The sequence below is a fragment of the Lichenostomus cassidix genome, chromosome Z (assembly GCF_008360975.1).
Source record: "Lichenostomus cassidix isolate B80296 chromosome Z, HeHo_3.0, whole genome shotgun sequence".
In the NCBI taxonomy this organism is placed as follows: Eukaryota; Metazoa; Chordata; class Aves; order Passeriformes; family Meliphagidae; genus Lichenostomus; species Lichenostomus cassidix.
In genome coordinates, this window is record NC_139511.1 from 737,452 (window position 1) to 764,493 (window position 27,042).

The 27,042-nt window shown below is 45.0% G+C and overlaps 1 protein-coding gene across 4 annotated transcripts in view; it reads left to right on the top strand.

Annotated features, from left to right (window-relative positions):
- The first annotated feature begins 957 nt into the window (after nt 1-957).
- The window catches only part of RASGRF2 (Ras protein specific guanine nucleotide releasing factor 2), a 112,473-nt gene continuing 86,388 nt past the window's right edge, over nt 958-27,042 (top strand). For 3 of the 4 annotated variants that reach the window (XM_085043576.1, XM_085043578.1, XM_085043579.1), the window contains exon 1: nt 958-1,332. In XM_085043576.1, coding sequence (XP_084899702.1) covers nt 1,048-1,332 — 285 coding nt within the window. In that variant the 5' untranslated portion in view covers nt 958-1,047. The remainder of the gene's footprint in view (nt 1,333-27,042) is intronic. The other variant, XM_085043577.1, reaches the window with a different exon arrangement.

Genomic DNA, 27,042 nt, shown 5'->3' on the forward strand with positions numbered 1-27,042 from the left:
CCCTGGCCAAAGTTTATTTGCTATAATTACGGTGTGCAGGTCTCACCGTGCTGAGTGCGGGAGCCAAACCGCACCTGCTGCCATTCCCACTAGCCCGGTGTGAAAATGCACCCTCCTAACTCTGGAAGATGCTCTTTTCGGAATGTGCGAGCCTTCCTCTCCTCCGGCGGTGTCCGCCCGCGGTGCCTCCTGCCGCAGCCGCCTTTTGGGATCCATAAATGGTCCCATTGGCGGCAGGCGAGCCCCGCACTCGCCAGAGCCGCGCCGCAGCCCGTACGGGGCAGTGTCCGGCACGGCAGTGTCCGGCACGGCAGTGTCCGGCACGGCGCTGCCCAAGGACGCGCGGGGCTGAGGTTCCCCGGGGTGAGACCCGAGACTCTGCCCCGGCCCTTTCTCAGCGTGAATCTCAGTTTAAAAGTGTCGGGTTTCTCTTGTTTCACTTGTGTTTCTCTGCTGCCTTTCGCTTTAATTCTTTCGCCACAGCTCGAAAGCCAAGTTCCAGGCTCCGGCGGCAGCGCTCGCCCGGCCCGGCCGCTTTCCAAGATTTTCGCTCGAAGAATGGGAAAGGCGGAAACTATCGAGAAACCGCGGGGCAGCCCCAAACCACCCCGCGGCTGCCGGCCCGGCCGAGCCCTGCGCTGCCCGCGGGTCTCCCGGCCCGGTGCCCCGCTGGGCTCCCGCTGCCCGCCTCCATCCGCCCCGGCGGGATGCAGGGATGGAGGAGCGCAGGGATGCAGGGATGGAGCGAGGGGGAAGGGTGGAGGGGGGGCAGGGACCCGGGCGCTGCGGCGGCGGCGACTTTGCTCTTTAAATCGCTCTCCAAAGCGGATTTACGGCTGATCCCCCACGTCAGCGCCCGGGGGGCCGCTCGCCGCCGCCGCCGGTGCCTGGGGCGGTGGGAGGCGGCGCGGGGCGGGGCGGGGCGGGGGCCGGGGCCGCTCGGGCGGGGCGCGGGGCCGGGGCCGCCCCGTCGGTGCGTGCCGGAGCCCATGAATTGCTCCGTGAGCGCCCGGCGAGGCTGCGCCGCGGCCGCGGGCTCCGGGCACCATGCAGAAGAGCGTGCGGTACAACGAGGGGCACGCCCTGTACCTGGCGCTGCTCGCCCGCAAGGAGGGCACCAAGCGCGGCTACCTCAGCAAGAAGACGGCGGAGACCAACCGCTGGCACGAGAAGTGGTTCGCCCTCTACCAAAACGTGCTCTTCTACTTCGAGGGCGAGCAGAGCGCCCGGCCCGCCGGCATGTACATGCTGGAGGGCTGCAACTGCGAGCGGGTGCCCGCGCCCAAGGGATGCGCCGCGGGCAGCGCCAAGGATGCCGCGCTGGACAAGCAGGTACCGCCCCGGCGGCTCTGCCCGCGCCCCGGGGGTGGAGGGGAGGCGGGGAGGGACAGCCGGGCCGCCCCCCGCATCCCCCGGGTGCCGCCCCCGGCCCGGCCCCGCCGGAGCTGCGCGGCTCGGGGCGCGGGGAGAGCCGCCGCCGCCGCACGGTGCTCTGTGTCCTCCCGGTGACTCTTCGTGCCCCCTGACTCTTTCCTGTTTCCCCCCAGCGACAGCACGCCGAGTGTCAGTGAGGTGCCCGGAGAGTAGCACCTCTAGAGCAGGTGTTCAGCCACCCTGATGCCAACACTAGTGCCGTGCAGCTACACATGGCTCGGCAAACTCAGCACACACGGGGGCGAGGGGCCAAAGTCCCGGAGCAGCACAGGGGCACTCTGAGGAGTCACTGAGCCTTTCCCTGTGGCGCTGCCGCCTCTCCCCGCCATGGCTCCGGGGAAAAACAGGCTCAGTCTCCCTTGGGGACGCGTGTGACAGCCGGGCAGGTGGCTGTGCTGCCGGGGCGAGCCCTTGCCCTGATCTGCGCGGTGGCTGCCACATCCCACAGCATGGGAAGGCTCCTGGCCGGGCAGGTGTTGTCAGGACCGTGCTCGGGATAGAAATGTGGCACAGCGCCCGAGCCAGGTCCTGCCTGGCTGCCGGGGGGAGAGGGAGCTGAAGGCTCTGGTGGGTTCCTTCCCCAGAGGGGTGACCACTCTCGGCCCCTGAGCTGCCAAATTCCTGCCCGCCCCCGGCCGCCGGCGGCCCAGCTGATCCTGCCCGGAGCTGATCGGGCTGACATGCATGTGTCACACCAGCGAGTGGTTAAATACTCTCGTGGATTACATAACCCGCAAGGGAAGGACGCTGTAGTTGCTCGGCGTGGAGAGAGATCGCTATCTTAACCACATGCCTCTTGTTGCCTCATCTGAATTCTCGCTCTCACTTGGTGCCTGTTGGAAATGTTTGAATGTGGTGCCTTTCCCCTGGACGGGAGAAGCCCAGCAGGTGTCTGCCTGCCCTGGGAAGGCTGGGTGGCTGCAGGGAGCGAGGTTTTGAGCTGTCTGCAGGTGTTTCCTCATGGCTGTGAGAGAGTGACACACACCAAAGCCACATTCTGAAACCCAGCACATCTCTGAGTTTTCTGGAGTGCTAACTTTGCAAGCAGAGCTCAGAACATTGTCTCATATTTGCAGTTTTCTTCCCACACAGAAATAATCCTGGTGTGCTTAGGCAGCCTCCGGATGTTCCATGGTGAAGTGAGGGAACTTTGGGGAGCTGGGGTGGCTGCAGTTGTGTCATGTTCACCCTTCAGCTCTTGCTTGTTGCTTTGAGGAATGTTTCTGTAGCATTGTAAACGGAGCACTGCAGGATCCCCAGGTGAAATTGAACATGGATGTTGCCCTGTCTGCTTTACATTGCCTTACTACACTTGTTCATCAGTGATGTTGTTAAACTACCACTGAGAGACTGAGAGAACTGCATGAAAACAAATCCTTCCCATATCTATTCTCTGGGAGCCTTAAGTTGTGCTTTACAGTGATGAACGAGTTGGCCATAATTACATCCAGTAATAATTACAGGGCAGGAAGCTGAGCTTTTATTGCTTCAAACATCAACCATGTTGGTGTTTTCAAGAAGAGCAGACTGCTATTAAAGATGCAGAAGAATGCTTATTTTCTTTTTTCATGGGATGCTAGTTTGAATTTTCAAGGCAGATCATGTGAAAGTATCTTTTCCTGTTCACCTCTTGCTTGATCCAAAGCTTTATTAAAAGCTTTTGAGTGTTAGTAGCTTTTACAGATATTTACTCATTAAAGTGCACCTTTGTTTTTATATGCATGAAGACACAAATCTTTGCTAAGGTGTGCAGGAAATTCCCTCAGTGACTAAAACTGATCCATCACAAGAAAAAAGAGCAAGATTTTAAAATTAAACTGTCTTTTTCATTTGGAAAATGTGCGCATATTCTTAAAGGTGTAAAGTAATAAACCACGAACCTTCAGTTTATTAACAGAGGCAGTCAAATTCACTTCAGTCAGATGATAATAAAAACTCAGTGTTGCACATGCTAACTCCTGGCAGTGTAAAAATACTGTGTAGATTTAATTTGCATTGATTTCACCACACAAATGTATTAATGGCATGAGGAAAAAAAAAAAAAAGGGAAGCTCTATGGCATTTTTTTTTAAGATTCAGATCTCTCTTCTCCAAAAAAGGAAGAGAAGAAAAAAGTTATTATCTCCTTTAGTCTGGGTTTTATTTACCTGAGCAACTCAGACATTTGAGTGATGTGTGCTGTAGAATTACACAAATGAGGGAGAGAAGGAAGAATTAATCACTCAAGAGGACTTCATCAGCATACTGTGAGTGGATATTTGAAAAACCAATGCATTTTCTCCAAGTTATGTAATAAAGATTATTGAAAATGCTTGTAGGACAGAGAGATTTTGTTTTCCTAACTTGCAGATCCTTGCAGGGTTGGTTTCCAGCTGTTTGGGGATTGATTGTCAAGTCATGTGCCAGGTGAAAATGTGAGTTACCAGAGCTGGGTGGGAGGAGTGTTGGGCTGTGCTGTCCCACCCAGGACACAGAATTTTGGCCAGCAGATGTGTCCAGGTGTGGTGTCCCTGTCCCAGCAATCCCAGCTGCTGGACAATGACACATTTCACCCCTGCTGGTGCTGCTAGGCCCTTCCAGCCCATCATGAAGTGATGTTAAAGTATTACAGGAACCACCATTCTGTGGAAGATGCCAAATGTCTTAATGAGATTTGCTCTAGTATTGCAGTATTAAGAGCTTGAAAAGCAATTGCAATGGCAAAATGTATTTATTTTGTCTTTTCCGTTAACATTTTAGTATTTTTCTCCTTCAGAAGGATGTTTTCTTCAAAGGAAAATCTGTTAATAGTACAGAACCTGTCAATAATGACTGCATAGAAAGTGAATCAATTGATATTCTGCAAATGTGTGATCAAACTGAGTGTGCTGCATATACTAAATGATCTGCAGAGGGAATTTCTGTTTTTAAAGAAAAGTGTTTTGATCTCCCTTTGATTTTAGAATAGTTTTTGTAAACAGCGAACAGGTGTTGCTGTACACTCTGATTTCACATTTCAGACAAAAAAGGAAGACATAGATTTATTGAAAGCATAACAATGTGGAAGAAGCTGAGTTTCAAAGGAGCAAATTAGGACATGGAAATACTACATGCAGAACACTTCTGATATTAGTTAAACTCTTCTTCCTGTGGGAATTGTGGGTTGTAAACAAGTGCAGCTCCCAGCAAGTCCTTCCATGTGGCACTGAGAAACTTGATGACAATGAGCTTCAGCTTTTCTTTCAAAACTCTGGAAGGAGCATGGTTTTGTCTCACTGAGGGGTGTTAGACTCTTTCAAAAGTCAAGCAAAATGCCCCAAATTACGCTTTTTGCAGTGAATACCAGGAGATTGGTACTTGCTATCCAGCAAGTTCACAGATACTTTTTTTTAATACTATTGGGAACAAGTGAATAGAGGAATGTAAATATTATCATTATTATTATTGTCTTCATTGGGAGGAGGCCTGTATGTTTAGTTTCTTTCATAACTGTGCATTGAATACATGGAAATGTTCTGGTGCTGTTATTAATAACTGTCGTAGAGTATTTAAGGTTGTAAATGTTACATGATTGGAGCAGAGATATTCTTTGTATCTTGCCTGCAATAATCTTCCTCCCACTTAGCAAAATTAAATGCAGTATTAAGTCCATGTCCCCACAGATTAACAGAATCCAATCATTTGAATTTTTTCCTGCCTACTGTAGCTCTGATTTCGTAGAGGACACAGTGATTTTGTGGGGCTTGGAGCCTCTCTGTTTCACACACAATCCTTGGCAGATGCCAACAACAGCTTTTGCTGCACCTCTCAGCTCCTTTAATGTATGTATAACCCAGCAACAGGCCTTAAAGGGGATTTTTAAAAATGAAGATATAATTAATTAGAAGATAATCACTTGTTTTGGGCAACCCCCCTGTGCGTTGCTCAGTGTCCTTTGCCTGGTTATTGTCACAGATGGCTGAGAAGTGGGAGTTTTTGGCACCTTCAGGTGTTCATAAGTGTGTTGTCCATAAATCTTAGTGCTTGCATGTGGGCAGGTGACTCCCTGTGATGTTCCAGTGAAAGGTGCACCAGACATCACCATGCTTCAGAAATTTTCTGTATCAATTAAAAAATAATAGATGAACTTTTCTTATCAGTGTCTGACAAAGAAAAAAAAAAGCAGCATGTGTTTCTGTTTTCTCCAGACTCTTTGTTTGTTGTCTTTTTTTACCAGACTACCTTCAACAGGAGGAGTTAATGAAAGAAGATGGCTGTTAGTGCTCTTGGGGTTAATGTTTTTGTAAGATCTTCTCATGGCAGAGTCTCTGAAGGATTCTCACATGAAGACAGCCTTGGGCTGAGCTGCTCCTGTTCCCCTTCCCAGGTTATCCCTGTTTCCCTGCTGTCCCTCAGTCAGTGCCACAGGACAGCACAGTTTTGGGCACATTCCCCAGATAAATTCCAAAATCCCAGCTGTTCTGGTTGGTGTGTGGGGTGACAGAAAGTGAGTCCCTGGTGCTGTGCTTCAGGTGAGCTGCAGCCAAGGGTTGCCTCTTTCTCTCTGTGAGGAACTGAAAAGTGAATTTACAGTGAATTTTCCCTCTGACCTAAGGCAACAGGTCAGAAAAAAAGACAACAATTGAAAAAAAACCCCACCCAAACAAATAAACAAAAAAACCCAAACCCCAAAACAAGCAACCCCCCCTGTGATCTATCCAGGGACTGAGCTTTGCTCTTTGATAAATGTTTTGTGTTTGCTTAGTAGTGAGCACATTTTGTGAATAAAGAGAACAACAAGGAAATCTCACAGCCATACTTACTGCTGTTTTGCCACAATTTAGATATTTCCCCCTAACTCTTGAAAACATATGTTTCTTCTGTCCTGTGGCCTAATGGGCAGTTTGTAGCTGTGTGAATGTGGGGAACCTGCACAGCTGATTAATTGAGTTACAGGGAGGTGTAGTTTATTTTTGACATGCCTTCCTCCTGAAAGGTGAGTTAAATCCCCACAGACATGGCTTGGAGGATATTGATGACATTTAATAGTTTAATATTAAACCTTGGCAGCCTTAATCCACATCAAGTGACTTTGGTCAGGAGCCTGAGCCTGATCCATTGCTTTCTGTTCTTGACTCTTGGTCTCCCTTGGGGGCAAAGGCAGAAAGAGAGCCCAGCTGGGTGTCTTGGGCAGTAATTAAAAGGACATTGGAACTCAGGGTAATAAGATTTTGGTGAGACAGTTTTATTGAAGAGACAGCATGGGGTGAAATCCTCAGCATTTCCCTGTGAGGTGTTGTAAAATCCTGAAATATTGCAGTGTGCTCTAACAAAAGTGCATAATCTGTAATTAAGTTATTGGATGATAATTAGATCCCAAGGCAAATGACATTTGGCAAGGGCTTATTTGTGGGGTTGCTGGGAAATCCTTTTAGCTAACAGGTGAAATGTCAGTGGCTGAGTGAGAGGAAGCTCAGGTTAGACCTTACTGGGAAATGCAGAATCCCAGAGCACAGAGACCAAAAATGTCACACAATCCTTCCCCAGCCTCAGCCCGCACAGCAGGGATGGGCAAGGTGACCATGAGCAGCTCCTGGTGCTGATGGGAACACTCAAATTGTATTTCAAATAAAGCACTGGAACAGTTCAGCATGAATTTTGTTCTTCCACCTGTCTTATAGTCAATGCTACTACTCATTTTGTCTCCTTTGTTGATGGAGTTGCATCAATTTGGCTTAATCTGTATGGTTCCTCAGATGTAAGAGGAGATATGTAGAAAGCAAATTCTGAGCACAGAAATAGCAGCTCAGTCCCTAATCAACTGAATAATTGTACTTCATTTATCTTAATTTGACTTGATTTAACTTTTGAAATTGATTTTTTCCCCATGTTTTTTTAGCAGACTGGTAGCCAGCTGGACGTGGCTCAGTGCTGGGTTAGAGCTCAGGAACAAACTGCCTGTTCTGTTCCTGAAGGATTTTAGGGAGTTCTCTTCCCAGTTCTTTCTGTTACCAGCCATGGCTGATGCTGAGGATTGATCGAGGGATGAGTTTTTTAACACTGTGCCTCTGCACTGAATGTGTAGGAACATATGCTTGCAATTGAGCTCCCAGTGTTTCTTTTTTTTTTTTTTGACTTACCAATCCCATCAGGTTTTCTGTTTGAGCTACAGAGTCAGTATTTATAGAAGCAGAGGCTTCCCCAAGTCAATCCAGCCATTTCAGTATCTTTTGGTGTTTGCCATGAGCTCAGAACCAACTCAGTTTTTTTAAGCAAGTGTTTATAAACTGCCAGTTCTGAACTGAGCTATATTATCATATTTAATTTTACTTCTGCAAGAGTGTGGTGTTTTGGTTTTTTTCTTTTTTTTTTCTCCCCCGTTTGGTTTTTGTTTTTTTTAAATTTTATTTCTTTTCATTGTGGCAGATCTGATAAACTCCACTACATCATTTAAAAAAAAAAATGTGTTTTAAGAGGTAAATGCTGTAACTATTGAAAAAAAATCTGGATTTATATTCTTTCCTTTTTTCTCATGGTGCTCTGGAACTGTGACTTTTGTCCATTTTTTGCCTTTTGAGATTTTTGACTGTGATAGAATGGCTGAGTAACAGAAATTATCTGAGCGATTATTCTGCAGGCTTGAACTAGTATGATTCAAGTTCTTGAATTACTGCAAGATTTCCATTGCACTGCAGTGTGCCCTTTGCAATCTTTTAAACTCAGCAAGCTCATTGAATTGCCTTAATTCCTTATATTTAGATCATTATGCTGCATTTTGAAATGCTGTCCCTCAGTTTAGCATTCTGTGAGTCAATGATGAGCTCTGAGCAGACGTTTCACCTGTGCAGAAGTGAAATGTGCACTCAGGAGAATTGGTCACTCCATCCCAAACCAGATATTTGCATCTGTTCTGACATTTCCCATGCTGGATCCTGGAACTCACCATGCTATTGCTGTTTTCTCTTTGATGTTTCAGGAGTATGCTGGGTCCTCACCTGCTGGAAATTTAGGATGGCTGCAGGTGACCACTGATTCTTTTTCATTCTGATTTCACTTCCTCTGCCTTACACAAGTTGTTTCTCCTGTTTCAGCAGATGCTGAGGATTTTATATTCCTCTCTGGAATTGTGGGGATCATGTTCAGCATCTTTGACAGGGTGTCTCTGGTGTCCTCCAGAATGGAATCAGAATTTATTTTTAACCCTATGCATTCATGGGGGATCAGGCATGACAAGAAAATTGCAACCTTCTTTTGCACTGGTTGTGTTCTCTTCAGTTGGGCACTCAGAACAATTTTAGTGAACTATTAAAAATGCTTCTTCCTAATAAATCTGTGGGAGAGAATGAGAAATGTGGGAGCCAAGTGCAGAGCTCTCCTGGGAGGCTGATGGGAGAAGGAGTGGCAGAGGGGATCCAGCAGATGTGCCTTGGCAATATCCCAGTGGTCATGCAGGTGTTGGAAGGGAAGGCACTGGAGTGACACCAAATGCAGGAGGTGATCCCCTGTTGCATTTGATATCTGAATTATTGTTTGCTATTCCCAGAGCTTGATCAGAACATCAGGCTGATGGTGCTGAGCCCTGTGTGTGTGTGATTTGCCAGGTTTTTGTGTTGGTTTTGTGTCACTGAGCTCTTGAAGTTGTAGCTCTCTTGGCCCAACAAGGATGTGATAGCTGAGAGAAATACCAGGACCTCCTTTCTTGTAAAGTGTTCAGACAAGAATTGTGGTTGTGATTAATATGACAATTAATCACTCCTTGTTTTGGGGACCCAGCTTGGCACAGGAGGTAGGCATGTTGAGATGCAGAACCAATCCCTGTGAATGCAGTGGTTAAAATATAAAAGTGGCACTTAAAAACCAAAGGTCAATGGTTTTTCTTGTGAGGCACCCAGAGTGAGTTGCATCAGACCTGCTGGGCTTTGTGCTGACCATTTCTGCAGTAATTCCTTCTGACCTTACTGGCTGTTGAGGCAGTAAATGAGTTAATTAGAGGGAAGCATGTGAGTGATGCAATGAGAGGTGTCACAGCACATGAGATAAGGAGTTTCTGAGCTCTGCTGATCAGGGAGATGTGCAGCCAGGAGTCAGAGCAGGTCTCACTCACCTGTGGGGCTGAACCAGGATCTCCTGGGAGGAGAATGCTCTGAAAAAGGGCTGCAGGGGGAAAGGAGCTCCACAATGTTTCTCCTCACCTCTCTGGACCTGGCTTTGCCACCTAATGCCAAAACCAAAAAAAACCAACCCCAAAACAGAACAAAAAATAGGATCCACCAAAAAACCCAAGCTAAAAACCTACTTGAAACTTGCATACAAAAGCTTGTAAGGAATGAAGCTTTCTGACCCAGAACTTAGGTTGTGGAAACAACCAGACAGAGGCAATTTTTTCTGGTGCAGATTTCCTGCTGTGCTAGGTGTAAGCTTGCAGCCCTGAGTGAGGTTTTCCCTGCTGTCTTTGCTGGCTGCTGCAGATGGGAGTTTCGTAAGAGCATTACTGCTGCCCCAGGGCAGCCCTGGCTGCTGCTGTCCAGCACTGCCAGCCCAATGCGCAGCGACCTGGCACAGCTCTGCCACCAGCAGGGCTGCAGACCTGCCAGACCCCTGTCTGCACTGCTAAAATGATTCAGAGAGAGAGGATCTTCCCTGGATGCTGCTCTGCAGCCCTGGGGCTCAGCAGGCTGTGAACAGTGAAGGAGTGAGGCACCAGAGACACCTGACAGACTGAGAGTGATGCCAGGTGCTTCTGTGTGAGACAAAGAAATGTATTTACCTCCTGTGGAAAGGAGGGAGAAACATAAAGTATCTTCCCAGCTCTGATTTCAAATAGGTCCATTGACTTTCTGCAAGTATGTCTTTGATTTATCATTTCAGTTTTACCTTTTGGAGGCTGTGTGAATGTGTATGTCCTGTGTGAGTTTCTGCACACGGGAAAAGCACATGGCAAACCTGAGCAATGCCACTGCAGTGTCTGGGCTGCTCCTCCTCTAATTCGTGGCTTAATTAATCCCATGGCTTAATTGTGCCAATGGGATCTGTTGGGTGCACCTTGCAGGTTTGTCCTTCCAGGCAAAAAGTTCTCTCCAGTCCTGCTGGCCTCAGCTGTACAGCTTTGTTTCAGATAGTTGGGTTTCGATGCACTTGGCTGAAATTGGAAAGAGTTTCTATTTCTCATATAGCTTTTGTGAATAAGTTATTTGTAATTTTAGTAGGTCCTCTTAATACTACGTGTGTTAGAAAGGTGAATTTGGAAGTATTTTAAAAATTGAAATTCACTGCCAGGGTAATATATTTGTTCACAAATTGGCTTAGTCTTTCTGGTGTCCCTGTCTTTGACCCTTTTCCTTCAGCATTGGCTTTACCTCATGAAAGTTTCAAACTGCTTTTGATTGATCTCCCTGGCCTGGTTTCTGCCCCACAGATGTTCCTGTGGTGCTTCCAGGCTGCCTGGTGTGCAGTTCTGGGAGCTCTGGGTGAGTTGGTCAGTCGCTGTGCTCCTCCCATGGGACAGAAAATGACCCCAAGGGTGAGCAGGAGCAGAACCAGGAACCTGTGTGGGACTTGGTTCATCATTTGTGTCCTTTCTCATGGCTTCCCCAACTCATTGAGTCCTCTTTGTGAAGCTGCTTCAGCAGCTTCCAGTACAACCACATTTTATTTCTTGGTGTGAACATCTCTTCTTGTCCTGGCTGAGAGATCCTGACTTTCTGCTGCTGTTTTCAGGGAAGGTAGAGAAGTGTGAGCCACCAAGTCCTCTTATTCTGAGCAGTGTAAGGCACCTCACCTTTTTCAAATGTGTTCTCTCATCTTTCCCAATATGTTTTGATATTTATGCTTGCCCACCCTACAATAATGTCAGCATTTGACAGTTATATGCAGTAAAAACAGATAATTTTTTCTATAAATTACTGTGGTGTAATATAAAAATTCAGAATTTTGTAAATTCTTGAGTGACTCAGGACCACAAACCTGTTTGACTTTGATTCCTCCTATGATCTTTAATGATTTCCTAATGCAGTCCAGTGGCATCCAGACTTTCTGCTTGAGTGAACCTTGAAAGCTGTGGAGTGGTGATAGTGAAAGGGAGAAGTTCCTGAGGACTGGAGGAGAGCAGCTATCCCTCAGATCCCCAGGGGTTGCAGTGAGGGAGGTGCAGGGCAGCACAGAACCATCATTGTCCCTGCAGTGCCAGGGAAGGCGATGAGGAAAATCCTCCTGGAAAGCATTTCCACACACATCAGGGTGTGATGGTGATTTGGAATGGTCAGTGGGGATCCAGGGGGAAACCATGCTTGACCAGCCTGGTGGCCTTCAGCAGGTCATGGACTGAAGCTCTCTGAGCAGCCAGGCCCTGAGGACAATACAGGATGATGTTGAACCTTCACCCAGGACATTGAGTTCTAAGACGTGACTGTTGGCCCAAAGAGTAGGAATTTTTTTTGGTAAGGAAAATCAGCAAGGCTTCCCACTCTGCTTTCTTAAATTTTCCTCTCTGCTTGTTGTCAGGAAGTGGAATCACGTGTGAAAAGAAATATATATGCCAGGACATTGTTTCAAGTTGCTGTGCAGTGATCAGTCTGGTCTTCTTTCTGGAAGAAATTTACTATTGGCTCAGCATCTTAGCTGATGTGTTTCTGAGACCCATAACAAAAATTCAGAATTCTTAAGAGTTTACCGTAAAATAAAAAGTTGAAAACTCTTTCTTGTTTTTTGTGCTTGTGATATGCTTTTTATGTCTTTAATGCATGTGTTAGTGCACCATGTATGTGGCTTGTATTTTCTACTTCAGCTCTTTCTTTTGCTGGGGGGGTGAGTGAGGTTGTTTTCTTTTTAATCGTTTCCCATCTGATTTAAATTTGAAGTAGTTATTCTGGTTTGGCTCACGTTTAAATTGTAGCAGGAAAAATTGTGCAACAAGAATAAACTTAGCTTAAAATTTTTTTTGTGCTAATGAACAGAATGTGATATAACTGCTTCTAACTCAAGTTGAAGCCTTTTTTCCTTGTCTTGAGTTACTTGGAATATATCTGTAATTCAGTGGTTTTCTGCCTTTGTATCCTCCTTGTGCCGAGCAGTAACAATATTTTCAAAATACTTAGTTTTGCTGGCCTGGGAAATGTGAAACAACTGTGGATCTTCTTCAGGCTGTGTTGCTACAGAGTGGAAGCACAGAGGGAGAAGTTGTTGTTCAGCTTTGTGATGTTCATGCTCTGTCAAAGGACTCACATTGGCTCCAGTGTGTCACTTTTTACCCATTTTCTTTCTGATTTTCCCCTTGCCCTTCACTTGTCTCTGCTGTTCACTCATTTTATTGAATCTCCTGCCCCTGGGGTATATTTGAGGAATTCCTACCAGGTGCTGAAGGTGAACACATATAAAACTGGACAGCCCAGCATTGCGAGGGTTTGTTTATTCAAACTCCACCTTTGTAAAAATACATAAATGGTATTTCTTACATCTCAGAGAGAAAATGAATGCCTGTCCTTTACCTGATGCAATTTCACAGCAGTGGATTATTGAATCCAAGTGACTTCAGAGTTTAGACTTTTCTAAATATATCAAGTGGGACCAGGTGCCTGATCTGCTTTAATGCCATGTACCTTTTATTAAGGGTTGATCAGCTGCCATTTCCATTTATATTTCCTGATGTTCTTTCTTGATTCAAGGTTATTTTTAAGTCACCCAGGTCAGGAAGGATATGAGTGGGGTGGAGTGCTGAGGGAAGTGTGGATAATTAATGGAAAACATATTTGAAAGAGAGTTTTGGGAGCTTCCAGAGAAGAGTATTCAAATGCAATTGACTCATTTGATTAAAAACACTTATCAGAATCAGGCTGCTCCCTTTACCCTGCTAAAACCCTCTGAATCATGAACGCATCAAATTAGTTATTACTGAGTAATACTTGTATCAGTAACAGCATCCAGTTCTGCATGTATTTTGTGTATAACCTGCAGCTTCTTTTGTAGATTACTCATGTCGTGAAAATGTCGGTGTACGTTCATTTTTAGTTGTTATTTGGGAAACTGGAGTGTGTTAAATGTGCTTGAAGCAGCAGCAGTTTCCATGAGCTGTTTGAGAAAAGCACAAGGCTGCTAAGGTAAAACTGCGGAAAGTTTCAGCCTGGAATTGTTGGCACCCTCTGTTGTTTTCAGCTTTGGGATTACAATGTGGCACAATAGAGTATATCATAACATTGTTTCTTGGGGGTTTTAAATTTTTTTAATTTTTTTTTTTTTTTTTACTTAAGGATTTAAAGGGGAGAAGCTAATTTAGTGAGATACTTGAAACTCATGTTGTGGGTGAGGGTGGACTTAGCTGTTGACAGTGTTTATATTGAACAAAAGCTGCCTCACGGAATACATTCTTAAGGCTACAGCTGTCAGCAGACTACAGTTGCCTTTCCTACCAGCAAAGAGTCTCAGTGCCTTTCCTATTTTCCTTGTCCTCTGTCTGGTGGCTGTCCTGCCAGTCTTTGATCTCTCTGTGCCTCAATCAAGTTCTGTTCTGCAGGCAGAAGTGGCTGCAGGTTTTAATCGTGCAGATGGCTTTGGCTGCTCCTGGAGCTGCTGCTCCCAGCAGAGAGGAAATAGTGCTGGTGAGAAGTGTGACTGCAGCAGTGCTGTGTCAGACTGGGCTGTTTGGTGAGTCTGGGCAGCCCTGAGCTCAGCCCTGCTGCTGGGACAGGCTGGGAGCAGAGCTGGCTGTGTCTGTGACACCAGAGACACCCCGAGCAGCAAACTCTCCAGTCACACCCTCGTAGCAAATGTACTCACAGGCTGCCTGTGCTCAAACCCCTAGCAGCCATTTGGGTGCTCAGAAAGCCTCAATCCATTCCTGTGCCCCCTGCTAAATACTCAGGGAGGCTAAATTAGAAGATGCTGCTAGTGCAGCCGCTTGTGGAGGAGCCAAAGCTGTGTAGCTGTGGGCGTCTCAGAGCTGGGCATGCTTAGCTTGCCATACATAGCCACAGGAAGGCACAGTGAGATTCAGCAGACATTCCAGATTGGATTAAATGGAAGTGTTGGCACCTGTTAGCATAACAAACACAGAGTAGACAGCAAGTCCCTCTGATCAGCAGCACAGAATATGCAATACGGACTTAGGGGGATGGAGAGATGCACATTTTTGGTTGTTGATGTTGATACTGGAAACTGCTCTGAGGATGTCCTTAAGCTTAGCAGTTGAAATTTTTGTTTTAAAAACTTTGGTTGAATTTTTCTTACATACTGGATAAGCAACATTGGCTTAATTTTTGGACATTTGTTGATACTCACTTTAGGTTGTTTCTGGAGCTGGAACATGCTGAGGTCTGTAGGTAAACTCAAGTGTTTTAAACATGGTATTTTGTATATTATTAAATATTACATACAATTTAATATATTTTGTGTTGTTAAATATCAAATTCATTAACTTTTAGAGCATGGCAGAATATCCCAAATTTTTGGAAAATTTGTAAGTTATGTTTCCCAAGTAATCCTGCTTAATCCTCCCTCATCACCTGGAAGAGCTCCTTCTTGCAGTCCTGAAATGTACTTCCTGAATGTGCTTAGTTAAATGCATTTTATGAAGTTTGCCTATATAACTCCTATCACCAAGGTCTTGCAAGTGTGGTAGGAATAATTCTTTCTTACTGTACTTGGCACTCATCAGACACCCAGTGTTGCCCTGTGGTTTTTTCCATTTGTGTGTAATTTCCATTCCCCTAACCCAGGCTGTGCTTTAAAAACAATGCTTGCACATCTCCTGGAGGGTTAGCTACATCTCTAGCAGGCCAGAATTTCAGAATTGCCAGAATCAGTTGACGACCAGTAGGAATAATATCTTTGTTTTAAGTGTGTACTGTCATCTAATCTATTAAAAAAGGAAACAAATAAAGTACTGAAAACTGGCATGGCAATGGGTCTCTAGTCAGACTGCCACACTCAGATCTGGAGCTGATGTCTGGTGCCTTTCGGAGTTGTTTTGGTGGCTGCAGAACATGACCTCACTGATAATTAGGGTGCAGCTCCCTTGCTCAGCGTTTCACAGTCAATCTGAGGCTCCTCTTCTCATTCCCTTATTCCAGTGAGGTTTCTTTTTCTTGTCTTTGTACAGAGGAACTCTGCTGCCTTCTCAGTTCAGTGTGAGCCCTCGCTGTTTCCCTGGGCAGTGCTGATGTCCAGGACACTGAGGAATGAGCCTACAGCTTATCTGAGATCCTCTAAACTCTGAGGCTTACATGTGGCTGTAGAATTTTCATTCCAGAGCATTTTTTGGTTGAACAAATGAAAGGGATTTCTGCATTCCCTCAGTGATGTCACAGCTGCAGCTTTTGGTTAGCAGACAAGGTTTGCCTCTTGACATCCTGCCCTGAGAGGTGAGTGAGGCCAAAAATTCCAGCAGAGCAGCTCAGCTGTGTTTGCACAGCTCCAGGCAAAACACCCCTGCTTGGGCGAGGGCTGGGGTTGGTGTGGTGTTCTTCAGGGACAGAGAGCACAAGAGAACTTCTGCAGAGGTGGCACAAGCACTGGGAGTGCCAGCCCTGAGCTGTAAGTCAGACTTAATTACATGCCATTCATAATTGTAATTCGTGGGAGAGGATTCTGGCCTGGTTCTTGCAGCAGCAGCAGGAGTGGATGATGTTGAAGGAAGCTTCACCAGCACAGGGCAATGGTTTGATCTCCACCTTCTCCTGGTGTCAGCAGGATGGCTGGGTAGATGTGTCCTCATGGGGATCTGAGATGCTTCCCTCACTTTCTGCCTTGGGCTTTAGCAGCTGGCAGCTCTCACACTCTGAGATAAATGTCATGCCTTTACATGAGCTTGCAGTAAATAGTGACTTTTTGGTGCTGTCTCACAGTTTCAGCCACTGTGGCTCCACACTGCCCACAGTTTCATTCCCCTCAAAAAAAGGGCTTTGCTGCCCCTGTGCTGAGCTGCACACGAGTGAGCCCTGAGGTACTGAGCTCAGTGCTGCAGCCATGGGATGGCATTGTCACAGCAGCAGTGGGGACACCCAGGGCAGGACCTGTCTGTGCCACAGCATCATCCCCACGCAGCACAGCATGGGGTCAGACCTGCAGCCACACAGGGAAGAGTTTTCCAGGGAACTGTGTGTATTGAGGACCTGTATGTGATGGAAATATGCCAGCTTTACAAGCAATTATTTTCCCACAACATGACTTAAACATACACAATAATTCCACAACGAAAGAGGACATTGATTTTCAATGGAAATCAGTTTTTCTCTCTATGTGTGTAACATGTTTAGCCTATCTTTCACTGAAAAAGTCTACGGGAAACTACATGGTAGCAACCTTCCCTTTTAACAATGAGGTCTTTCTTTTGTGGCTCAGGAAATTTTCACAGTGGACTTCTGCCCAGTTTTGTTGTATACATTAAATGTATGAAATACTTGGAATAGCCACCTATAATAAAAGTAATCAAGTATATGTTGGGAATGAATGACTGCCCAGGCAGGTAGCCATATGAAGTCCAGTGATTTTTTGAGTGGGCTGTTAGCTGAACTAGAATTAGCAGGAGGAGTGGGGAAAGAGGGTCCAGGTGACCTGGAGGCTGAGGATGGTGCCCCTGGGAATAGGGCATTTGTTATGGAAGAGCTTTTGGGACTGCACAGGACTTGCTGTGGGATGACTGCAGGAGGAGCCTAAGGCAGGGAATGGGGTGAATAATGGAACAAGCTAATTAAAGAGGCTAGGCTGGGTTGTCCAGTCTGTGATGACCACAGTGTGTTCTGTTGGTGGGCCAGGACCATGATCAGCAGCACAACCCTGAGGTGCTGAGCAAAAACCAGAAGGTGTTTCTTTACGACAGCATGGAGTGAACTCTCAAGCTGCTGGCACTGGGGACTGCTGAGGCTGGTGTGCAGGGATTAAAAAAAAAGCCTTTGGTCAGGTCTGAGGAGGAAAATGGCTATGAATGGCTCTTTAAAAGTGTGAATCTGAATTGCACACATCCCCGGAAAACTCTGCCCTTTTTGGGGTGAATAGTGAGGAACCTGGGCAATGTGGAGCCATGGTGGCTGAAAGAATAAGATAGTTTTGTAGCCTCCCCAGGAGCAGATTGTTTTTCTTGTTGTTTTGATTACCTGCTCTAAGAATGTTGTGCTCTGCTCACCTGAAATGACTCTTTTCCACCTTACCTTTGGTGTGAAGGTGGAGACAGAAGGTTTTGCCTCACCAGCATTACAAACTGTGCCTGTGGCCCATAAACAGTTTTTGTTTCCTTGACTTGTGAATTTATGTTAATTTCTTGACTTGAATTTATCATATTAAAAATGAATTCCTAATACTTTTTGTGTCTATAAAAATCATCAAAAATGGATACAAATTTTTTTCAACTTTTGCATTAGTTTTATCAGTCTGCCTCATATGTAGCATATAGTATTTATTTTCTTTAGTATCCAAGGATGGAAAATAATTAGGATAGCAGACAGAAGACACCAAATTTCTGTTCTTTAAGGTATGATAATGTGTATGATAGGTATGATAACGTGTTTGTTGATCTGTGTTTGCAACTGTTCTATGCTTTGTGGCTTCTTCTGTTTTTCAGAGGTAGTTGATAAAATCTTTAGCGCATAGTAATGGTGTGTTTTCTTTGCACTGAATAAAAAATGTTTGAGTTCTGTTGTCTCTCTTGAGTTTTTTCCAGTGACCATGTGATGTGAACTGCTGCTCCTCGCAGGACATTGCAGACTGTGAGGTGAGGGCAGTGAGCAGTGGGGAGGAACAGAGGAGGGCTGAGCAAAAAGAGTCATTGCTTTGTGCCTCAGGACCTTCAGTGTGGTGTATTTTCAGTGTCCAGGAACCTGTTTGGGACATAGAGCAGGAAGGAAAAGGGCTGAGAGTGGTGGGTGATGCAGCCTGGAAGGGCATCATTCTAACCTCAGTGCAATCACTTCACACATGAAGGCCCCAGAGTCCTCTGCATTTAAGTGGAGCTTTGCCATTTATTTCAGTGATTATAAGGTTTCAGTCTGGTGGTCATAATTCAGCCAGCTAAATAAAGAGGACACATTGCTGGGAGTTAAACACCCACTATCCTTAATTATTCCAGTGCTGTTGGATGAGTGTTTTACAGAAGCACATTGAAACTCTTCATCCCAACTCTCCATCCAGCAGTGTAAATAGCTGTATTTGGATCACTGACCTTCTTAGCAGGACATGGTGTTTTTCCTGTGCCAAGCCCCAAATTATTCTGGGACATCTGTCACTTTGCTACACTGCAGAATTGCCTGCAGCTGTTTTTATTAGGACTCTGCTGCACAACTCCTTTAGCTGAATGACATTCTCACCACACTGCTGGGTTCTTCAGAAGAGTGTGAGGAAGTTCTCCAATGTCTCATGTGGAAATGGTAGTCATTTAGCTGGAGCAATGGCACAGATCACCACTTGTGGAAATTTAAAGAATTATCTGATATAAATATTTACAAGAGATGGGTTTCCCTGGTAACTTGAAATATCTCAAAAGCAAACCTTTAAAAATGTAGAGAGCTGTGACACGTCTCTTAGTGTTAAGATTTGTTCAACTATTCAAGCTGCTGTTGTACTAGAAAACCATGGGTTTTAAAAAAATGATTGAGAAGTGAGCTTGGTTAGTTGCACTGCAAGAAAAAATTACGTTCATACCTCTTCCAAAAAGAACAATCTCCTTGCAGCACTGGTAGTGCAAGTAAAGCATTTGCTGACTGTGTTTTGTACTAGCACGTGCTTTCATTTAAAATGGTTAGAAAGAGAGTAACTCTGGCACCTCAATCACAGAGTAGCCACTAAAAGTTGTGTTTTCATGATTTTATGGCCCATTTTTGGGAACCCTCTGCTCTTCCCCCCTTCTCTGGATCATTTAAGCACCAGCAAGTGGCTGTGGCCATGGAGAGGCTACCAGGTGGCTAATTTGAGACAGGGTAGCAACACCTGTGAGCACAGCTTGTGGCCATGGCTGCACGCTGTATTCTGTGTGTACACAAATTGTTTTATAACTCTGTTAAATATGTGGTTTTACTCAGCAATCCTGGAGAGACAACTGCAGCTTGTGTTCATAGAGCCAACAACGTTCTGTTGTAAAAAAAGGTGTGGGAGGAGAATAAAAATGGTCCTGTGGGTCTTGTCAACTGAGTTTAAAGTGGTTTTCATGCTTTTTGGTTGCATTTGGAGTTCTTTGGGGTGGAGGGTGAGAAGGAAGCCCTGAGAGGTCACAGTTCCACTGGAGCTGTTTGTTCCCAGGGTCACACCAGGCCTGGGGCACTGGCTCTGCACCCAATTTGGGGTGAAGGTTGGGCTTTCCCAGCCCAGCTGGTTCTGTGATTCTCTGTGCATCCCCCTGCCTCCTCCACAGCAGCCAGGGACTGAAGCACAGCTCAAGGTTTCATTCCCAAATGGCCAAAATCAGAGCAGCACCTTTGCTCTGAGTCAGTTCCCTGTGTCTGGATCCCACAGAGCCTCCCCACAAACTTCTTGGTGGAAATTTGTCTGCATATGATGATAGTGATGGGAATGTTGCTTTGCAGCTAGAAATTAGCTGCACAGTGTTCTCCCTCTTCTCATTTTTGTCTCTCAGTGCATCTGGCTTCAGCATTTGTGTTTTTACAGCAGGCAAGTAAATTCATGTGATTTTTATGCCACCTTTCTCAAAACCGTGATGCTACAGAGCAGTATGTTTCCTCATTTGTTTTCAAAATGCGAAATTTGAAACTCCTGTCTTTCGTTATCAAAAGCACTTTTGCATTGTTTTGTCTTTGGAAAAGATAATTTTCAGGGCTTGACAGAGATTGCTCTGTGGGCTTCTTTTTCCTCTCTAAGAAACGTGAAGGAGGTTATCTTTCTGACACCATGTCAGGCAGTAGGATGGCAATCTCCATAATTACCACAACTCCTGCAGTAGTAGTAGTATCTCATTTTAGGCAACTAATAGAACAAAGAAGTTTATTAATGTTTTACATTACAAAAGTTAGAGAGGAGGTGACAGAAATAGAAGTGTAAGATTCAAGGCAAGAAGGGGGGAATCCAGGGAGGGTGTCCCTGCCTGCTGCTCTTCACCATTTTCTTAGAATTATTTTGCATGGAAAAAATAGTTTCAAAAGACCTGGAAAAACCCTAATTTAATTCACTCAATTTTCTTTTCCCTGTCTGGTTGAGTACTTGGTGTGGCTTAGTAAGTCAGAATATCTGCTGAGTGCAGGTGAGATGCTTGGATTAAGAGTCTGTGGTGCTGTGGGAGCTCAGAAAACACAGAGGTAGGTGCTGCCTCTCCCCTCCTCTGGCCTGTCCTGGCTCCTCGGTGCTGCTGCCCATCGCAGAATGACCACTGGGCTGAGGACAGCTGTCCAGGGCAGGAGCTGCGCCAGAGTCACTCTGAGGCACATGCAGGACTTTGTGGGACAGGCTGGGCCACCACAATTGGTTCAATCAACACAAAGTGGGCCTTTTTTCGACCTTGAATTTATGTTTCTACACAGTTATTGGTATGAAGAAGTATTTAAATTTCCTTTAGGATAGAAAGGTGTGGGGTTTTGAACCTCTTACCACCCTGTGTCTGTCCCTTGCCCAACTCTGGTGTAAATCAAAGCAGAAGATTTCAGTAGTATTTTTCCTCTTGTTAGAAATATATTCTTCAAGAAAAGATGACTTAAGGAATATTTTATCTGTAGCTGCAGAGAAAAATATGTTTTCAGAAGAAAGGGATTGAGGCTTTTAACTGACCTGGAAGCTGTAGCTGAATTCCTACTGTATTTTTTACATTGTGCCCTGTATGCCTGCTAATGCAGAAAATTATGTTCTTTATGGTTTCCTTTTCTTGTTATCAGCAGCAAAACTGGATGGCTTTTCCATTCTTACACACTGCTGTGTGTGTCTCTGCCTTTGAAAAGGGTAATTTTCACGTGGGCTACAAAGCTCCGAAAAATGAGAGGATTTTGGGAACAGAAATTGAATTTCTGACATAGCCTTCCCACAATACATTCCAGTAAGTTAAGAACAAAAAACAACAGAAACTGTTTGTATTTAGATGCAGCTCTGAGTGATAAACTGCTTCTGAGACATTTTGATGGAAACTGATGGCTTAAAGATGGGGTGTTTTTCTGTATTTAGGAAAAAAGGGATCAATTTCGGTTAAAATTAAAAGAAAAAAGAGGCAATATACTTTGCTTGACAGGAAAAGGGATTTCAGTTAGAACCAAGACTTTTATGTGCAAATGGAAAAAAGAAGTGTGAAGCAAATTGAATTTTGACGTTCGCTATGTGAATACTTCTTTGATCATTCAGGCTTTACTATTAAATTACAGAAAAATGTGAAACTTAAATATAGTTTATCGAAACTCCAGTAGAAGGGCAGAAATCACAACTTCTAAAACTTGGTACTGGCAGCACTAAAAGAAGGTGCAATAACATCCCCCAAAACAAATGTGTTTGCATCCAGGCTGAAGCTGGATTTGCTGCTCTCCTCAATTTGCCATTCTAGATTTTTCAGCAATTTGTTAAAAAAAGCACTGTGAAACAAACATAGTGGAAAGCAGAGCTTCACTTAAAAGTTTCTATGATTGTGTGGCAGGTTCAAGACCTAATGAACTGCAACTGTCAAGCTGGAAGGAAACAGTAAACTTGGCCTTTTTCCTGCCAGAAAGGAGAGATGAGGATGCTGTTCTGCACTTCTCAAGCCAGGGCTTCACAGGATTTGTTGTGGAAGAGCTTTCCTGCTCAAAGATTATGTCCCCCGGGAGCCCAAAATCTCTGTATTTATTCAGGTTAGCTGGAGAAAGCTCTTGCTGCTGGGGATGTGTATTGACATAGAAAGCAAAATTTGAGGTTGCATAAGAAGGAGGAACATAAAATATTCTCTTTGTGGAAAATGAACAGAAAATCCCATTGTTCTGCATACAATTTACTACTCTTCTGGGAGAGTGAAAGTGATGCTTGTGCCTCTCTGCCCCAACTTTCTCAACTATTCTGTAACTCTGTCCTCTCCAGAATGGTGCTGCCCACTTAGGATTGCTCTTGATCGTCACTGTCACCTGTGCCTTGCAGGGAGGTGACATCTGACCTGTGTCACCTCCTCTGCTCTGGTCAGGACAGCAGTGGCCGGTGAGGTGACAGGAGCACAGCCACTGAGCCTGGGGACACTGTGGGCTCTCGGGCACAGAGCTCTGCCTTGCAGTGCCTAACTAACTGCAGAAAGTTTTCCAGAAAATCTGTGAAAGAACACAGCCTTAAATAATACCAATCAAACAGCATTATTGGAATTTATGTGGTACGAAATATGAAATATGAAAATGTGAACTGCATTGCTGAGAGAGTCAAAGCATGCTGCACTGGTCCTGGTTGACAGGGCACATCATGACCTCAGAACTGTGAGGGATAAGTGCTGGGAGCCCAAATGCTGCTGTCACACAGGAATTCTGGAACATCTGGAAATCTCTGCTATCAGAAGGGGGCTTCCAGAGATCGGGATTAACTGACACAGTGCCAGAATGTCCTTGTCTGGTGGAAAGTAAACTCATGCCTGGTATGAATAAAGAAGTGCTTCAGCTTTTCATAAATCCCCCTGTAAATTCTGTGGAAAAAAGATGCATGACTCTTGTTTGGTCGACACCCAAAATTGCCATAGCTCCGGGTGGAAGGAGCTGGTGGAAGTGTATCCTCAGTTAATTAGTGTTTGAAAGCTCAGCAGTGGAGCTGGGAAGGGTCTGGAGCACCAGGAGCTGCTGAGGGAGCTGGAAAGGAGCTCAGCCTGGAGCAAAGGAGGCTCAGAGGGACCTTGTGGCTCTGCACAGCTCCTGACAGGAGGGGACAGGCGGGGGGTCAGGCTGTGCTCCAGGGAACAGGGACGGCAGGAGAGGGAACAGCCTCAGGCTGGGCAGGGGAGGGGCAGGGTGGATACTGGGGAAATTCCCTCCTGGAACGGGCTCTCCAGCCCTGGCACAGCTGCCCAGGGCAGGAGTGGAGTCCCCATCCCTGGAGGAGTTTAACAGCGCTGTGGATGTGGCACTGGGGACATGGGGCACTGGTGGCCTTGGCACCACCCTTGGGGAAACGTTGGACTCTGTTCTTTGAGGGCTTTCTGACCTAAACACTAAACAATTCCATGTTTCTGTGACTGTGATTCTGTAACTCCTTCTGGTGTGTTTGGTTTTCACCCTTTTCCCCTGTGGCCCTCGGGGTTCAGTGAAGGTGTTTGGGTGGGTGGGAGGTTCTGATGCTGGGTGTGAACAGTGGGCAGCAAATGTGTGCAACGAGTGAGAAATGGATTATATTTTCTGCCCTACATAAATTATCTTTTGTACAAACTCTGCTGTTTCATTAATAGTGAGGGAATGACAAGTTAAAACCAGAGCATTCACTACCAATTTGTAGGGAAACAGAAATCCAGGCATTCTCAAAGAGATGTGAAATGTTTCTGTCCTGTTATCAGAGAATATGAGTAATTGTTGAATTATTTGAAAAGGGAACTTGTACATGTCCTTTGCTATATTGTGAAATTAATTTGGATGAATATTAGGTATATTATATCTGTGCTTAAAGTACTTCACACTGAATGAACTTCAAACTGAATATACTTCAAAATCTGTGTTATTAATCTGTTGAGTGTAGCACAGTTAATACAATTGGAGAGATTTTATTAAAAATCTGAAAACATGTACTGTATTTCCCATTGGGTACATTGCTGCAAACTGAACGTATGCTTAAGTGGGTCTTTGACAGTAAATATTATAAAATGTGGATTCTATCTGCAATGCTACTGGTTTTACAGCCTGAAGGTAATTTTATTTGACATAAAGAGTGAACACATTTCAGCGATCTCCAGCCAAATTTTGAAAACTTGATTTTCAGCTTGCAATTAGTGTAGTGTAATTCATTTCTTACCCTTCATATAAAACGTTGGTGGCTATGACCCTTGTCAGTGTGAGACTTTTGTTTATATATCTGCAAGGTGGGCTGGTTGGAGTAATTCCAGTTTACTGTTACAGATGTCCAAACAGTGTCAGCAGTTAGGGCAGTTTCAGGGGAGCCTTGTACAAAACCAGGGGTTGAGAATGGGCAGTCAGAAGTCCTGGGGATTAGGGAAGAACTGTCATGTGACTGAATCATCTTAACTGTTGCTTGGCCAAGGTGAGGGGCATTGGTTTCTGTTCATTTGGGGGTTTTTGCTTGCGTTTGGGTTTTTTTGGTTCATTTGTTGGTTTTGGTTGTTTGGTTTCCTTCATTGCAAACTCGGAGAATTCAAAGGACAGTAGATTCAAGAATGTGTGCAGAAGTGTCATGGAAATTCCATCCAGATTTCTTGGTGTGTGGGAGAGGACAGGACAGGACTCAGTCCCTGGTTGATGCCCTCAGGTCAGTGTTTTACCCCTGAGTCTGAGTGAACCCCACCTACTCAGGGGGTTGGTACCACAGTCCAGACCATGCCCTGGGGTCTGCAGTGCCCAGATGTGCTGAGAGAGGCACTTACAGGTTCCCTGAATGGGAACTTTTATACTTACAGTCCTTAGGGATGAGGCTGGGACATGTGATTGTAATGAAGAACTTGTTTCTCTGTGAGTTATGGTTAGAGCGGCTCTGTGTTCAGCTCTGTGACTTCTGGAATGTCATTCCCTGCCCTCCTGGGTCTGATCCAGGTGGGCAGGGCAGCAGTGCTCCTTTGGTGGACTGTGAGCAAAGAGAAGGTGGAGGTTGAGGCTTCTGGTGTTGCAATAACCTTTGCTTGCTCAAACCCAGACTCTGTCACTTTTGTTGCCATTATTTTTGAGGTTATAATGAGGCTCCAACCTGTCAGGGCTACCTAACCACAGAGTGTGGCTGTCAGAGAGCATGGTGCCAACAGAAGGGCATTTTCCCACACCATGAAGTCATTCATGGAAAATAATTCATGGAAACCTTGTGTTTGGCTCTTTGCAGTGGTCTTTTATTTTCCATCAGAGCCCTGTCAGTCTCTGGTGCTGGTGTGTGATTGTACCAGCCTTGTCCCTCATCTCACAGAAAGCTGCAGTTGCTTGAAATTTCAAGTGTTTGGTTTTTTCTGAAAATGTTTATAGATAGAAATTATTATATATAACAGGGATGTAACAAGGTCTAAGATGTGCTGACTTCTTATTCTTGCCTCCCTATCGTGTGTTGGCTCACTTCAGGGAGAGAAGCTCTGTTTATAGCAATCTTGAGTTGAACTCTTTTACAGCAGATCTATATTTGGGCATCTTTGCACATATCCTTGTGTCTAAAATGGGCACCATAACTCTTACCTTGTAGAGGAGTTCGAAGATCAGTTACTGTCTGTAAAGAGCTTTGAAAATGTCAAACCCTGTGTTTGCATATTTTCAGAATATAACTAGAAGACAGTAAATTAATGTCCTTCCTGTAAATTAATACTTCAGAATTATTTGCTCTCTGGAAATTGTTTATGTGAATGATTTGGGGTAGATTTATCTTTTTTCCTCTTTATTTTCAGTACATATGGGATGGTGTTTGCTGAGGAGTCCAGGCTTCACTTGCAGTGCACAGTGCAGGGATGCAATCTTCAAAACCAGGCTTTTCATTTAATTTCATTATTTACCTGCCTGCTCATTCTTTAAAAAATGGAGATGTATGTTTTCAGCAGTGAGGGTAATTTATTGCCTGGAACAATTTAACATGGGCTCAGGAGGGTTTTTCATTACTTTCAATGTTAGGATTGATGAAGGAGGGTCTGTGTCTCATCTTGATCCTGCATGTTTGATGCAGGAGCTCTCTAGAGAGATTTTTCTGGCCCATATTACATAAGTAATCAGAATAGAAGGTTATGAATGTTCCTTCTGGCCTTTAAAGACGGATCTTTTAATTAAAATACAGGGATGTCTTCTGCAGGGCAAATGGAATGCTAAGGTTTGTGTCTGAATTGGTGTGGAGGAGCCCTGCAGCACTGTCAGGTTTCAGAGGAAAATGCTGGAGAGCTCTGGCTGCTATTTGGACAAGGAGGGGAAGGCTGTCAGGACATGGAGAAAGGTTAAGGTTGAGACAAATGGTGAACAAATGAGTCAGGTTAAAAAAAAGAGCAAAACACAGAAACTTTAAGTCCTGAAAAATATTTAACACTTCCACTAATTACAGTAGTCCCTTTGGTCTCTTTCTGTCTGTTTCCCCCATCTGTCCTTTCTGTGTCAGTTTGAACATCACATTTTTCTACTGCTCTGGCTGTATTTGTACTAATTTAGTTGTATTTCTACTACTTCAGTTGTATTGTGCTTAGTTATGTGGCGGGGCTGTAGTTTTGTTTCACTTCAGCTGTGCCATGCTTGAAAAAGGACCAAAATTTGGACTTTCTCTGTTCATTGCTTCAGGTTTGGCCCGAGTGCTGCTGAGAGCCTGAAATAGGGTCAGGGACAAGGAGGGGCTGTGCTCCCTGCCTGCCTGCTGGGTTAGGGCATCAGGAGGGAAAATGGGATTTCTGTGCTCCTTCTCCATCGTTTGCACCGCAGAGATTTCACTGCCATGGTCCCCACAGGCCTTTTGTTGAACTCTCCACATGAATGGGTGCATCCTGAAAATGTCCCAAATTGCCATTAAAACTAATGCCTTGCAAGAGAGTGATTTTTCCTTTGCCAGCAAAAGGAATATGTCACAAAGAAACCGAATGGGGGGATCAGAGGCAACAAGTGGTAGCTAAAATTTAGATGTTTCATGGGTAAGTGTGAA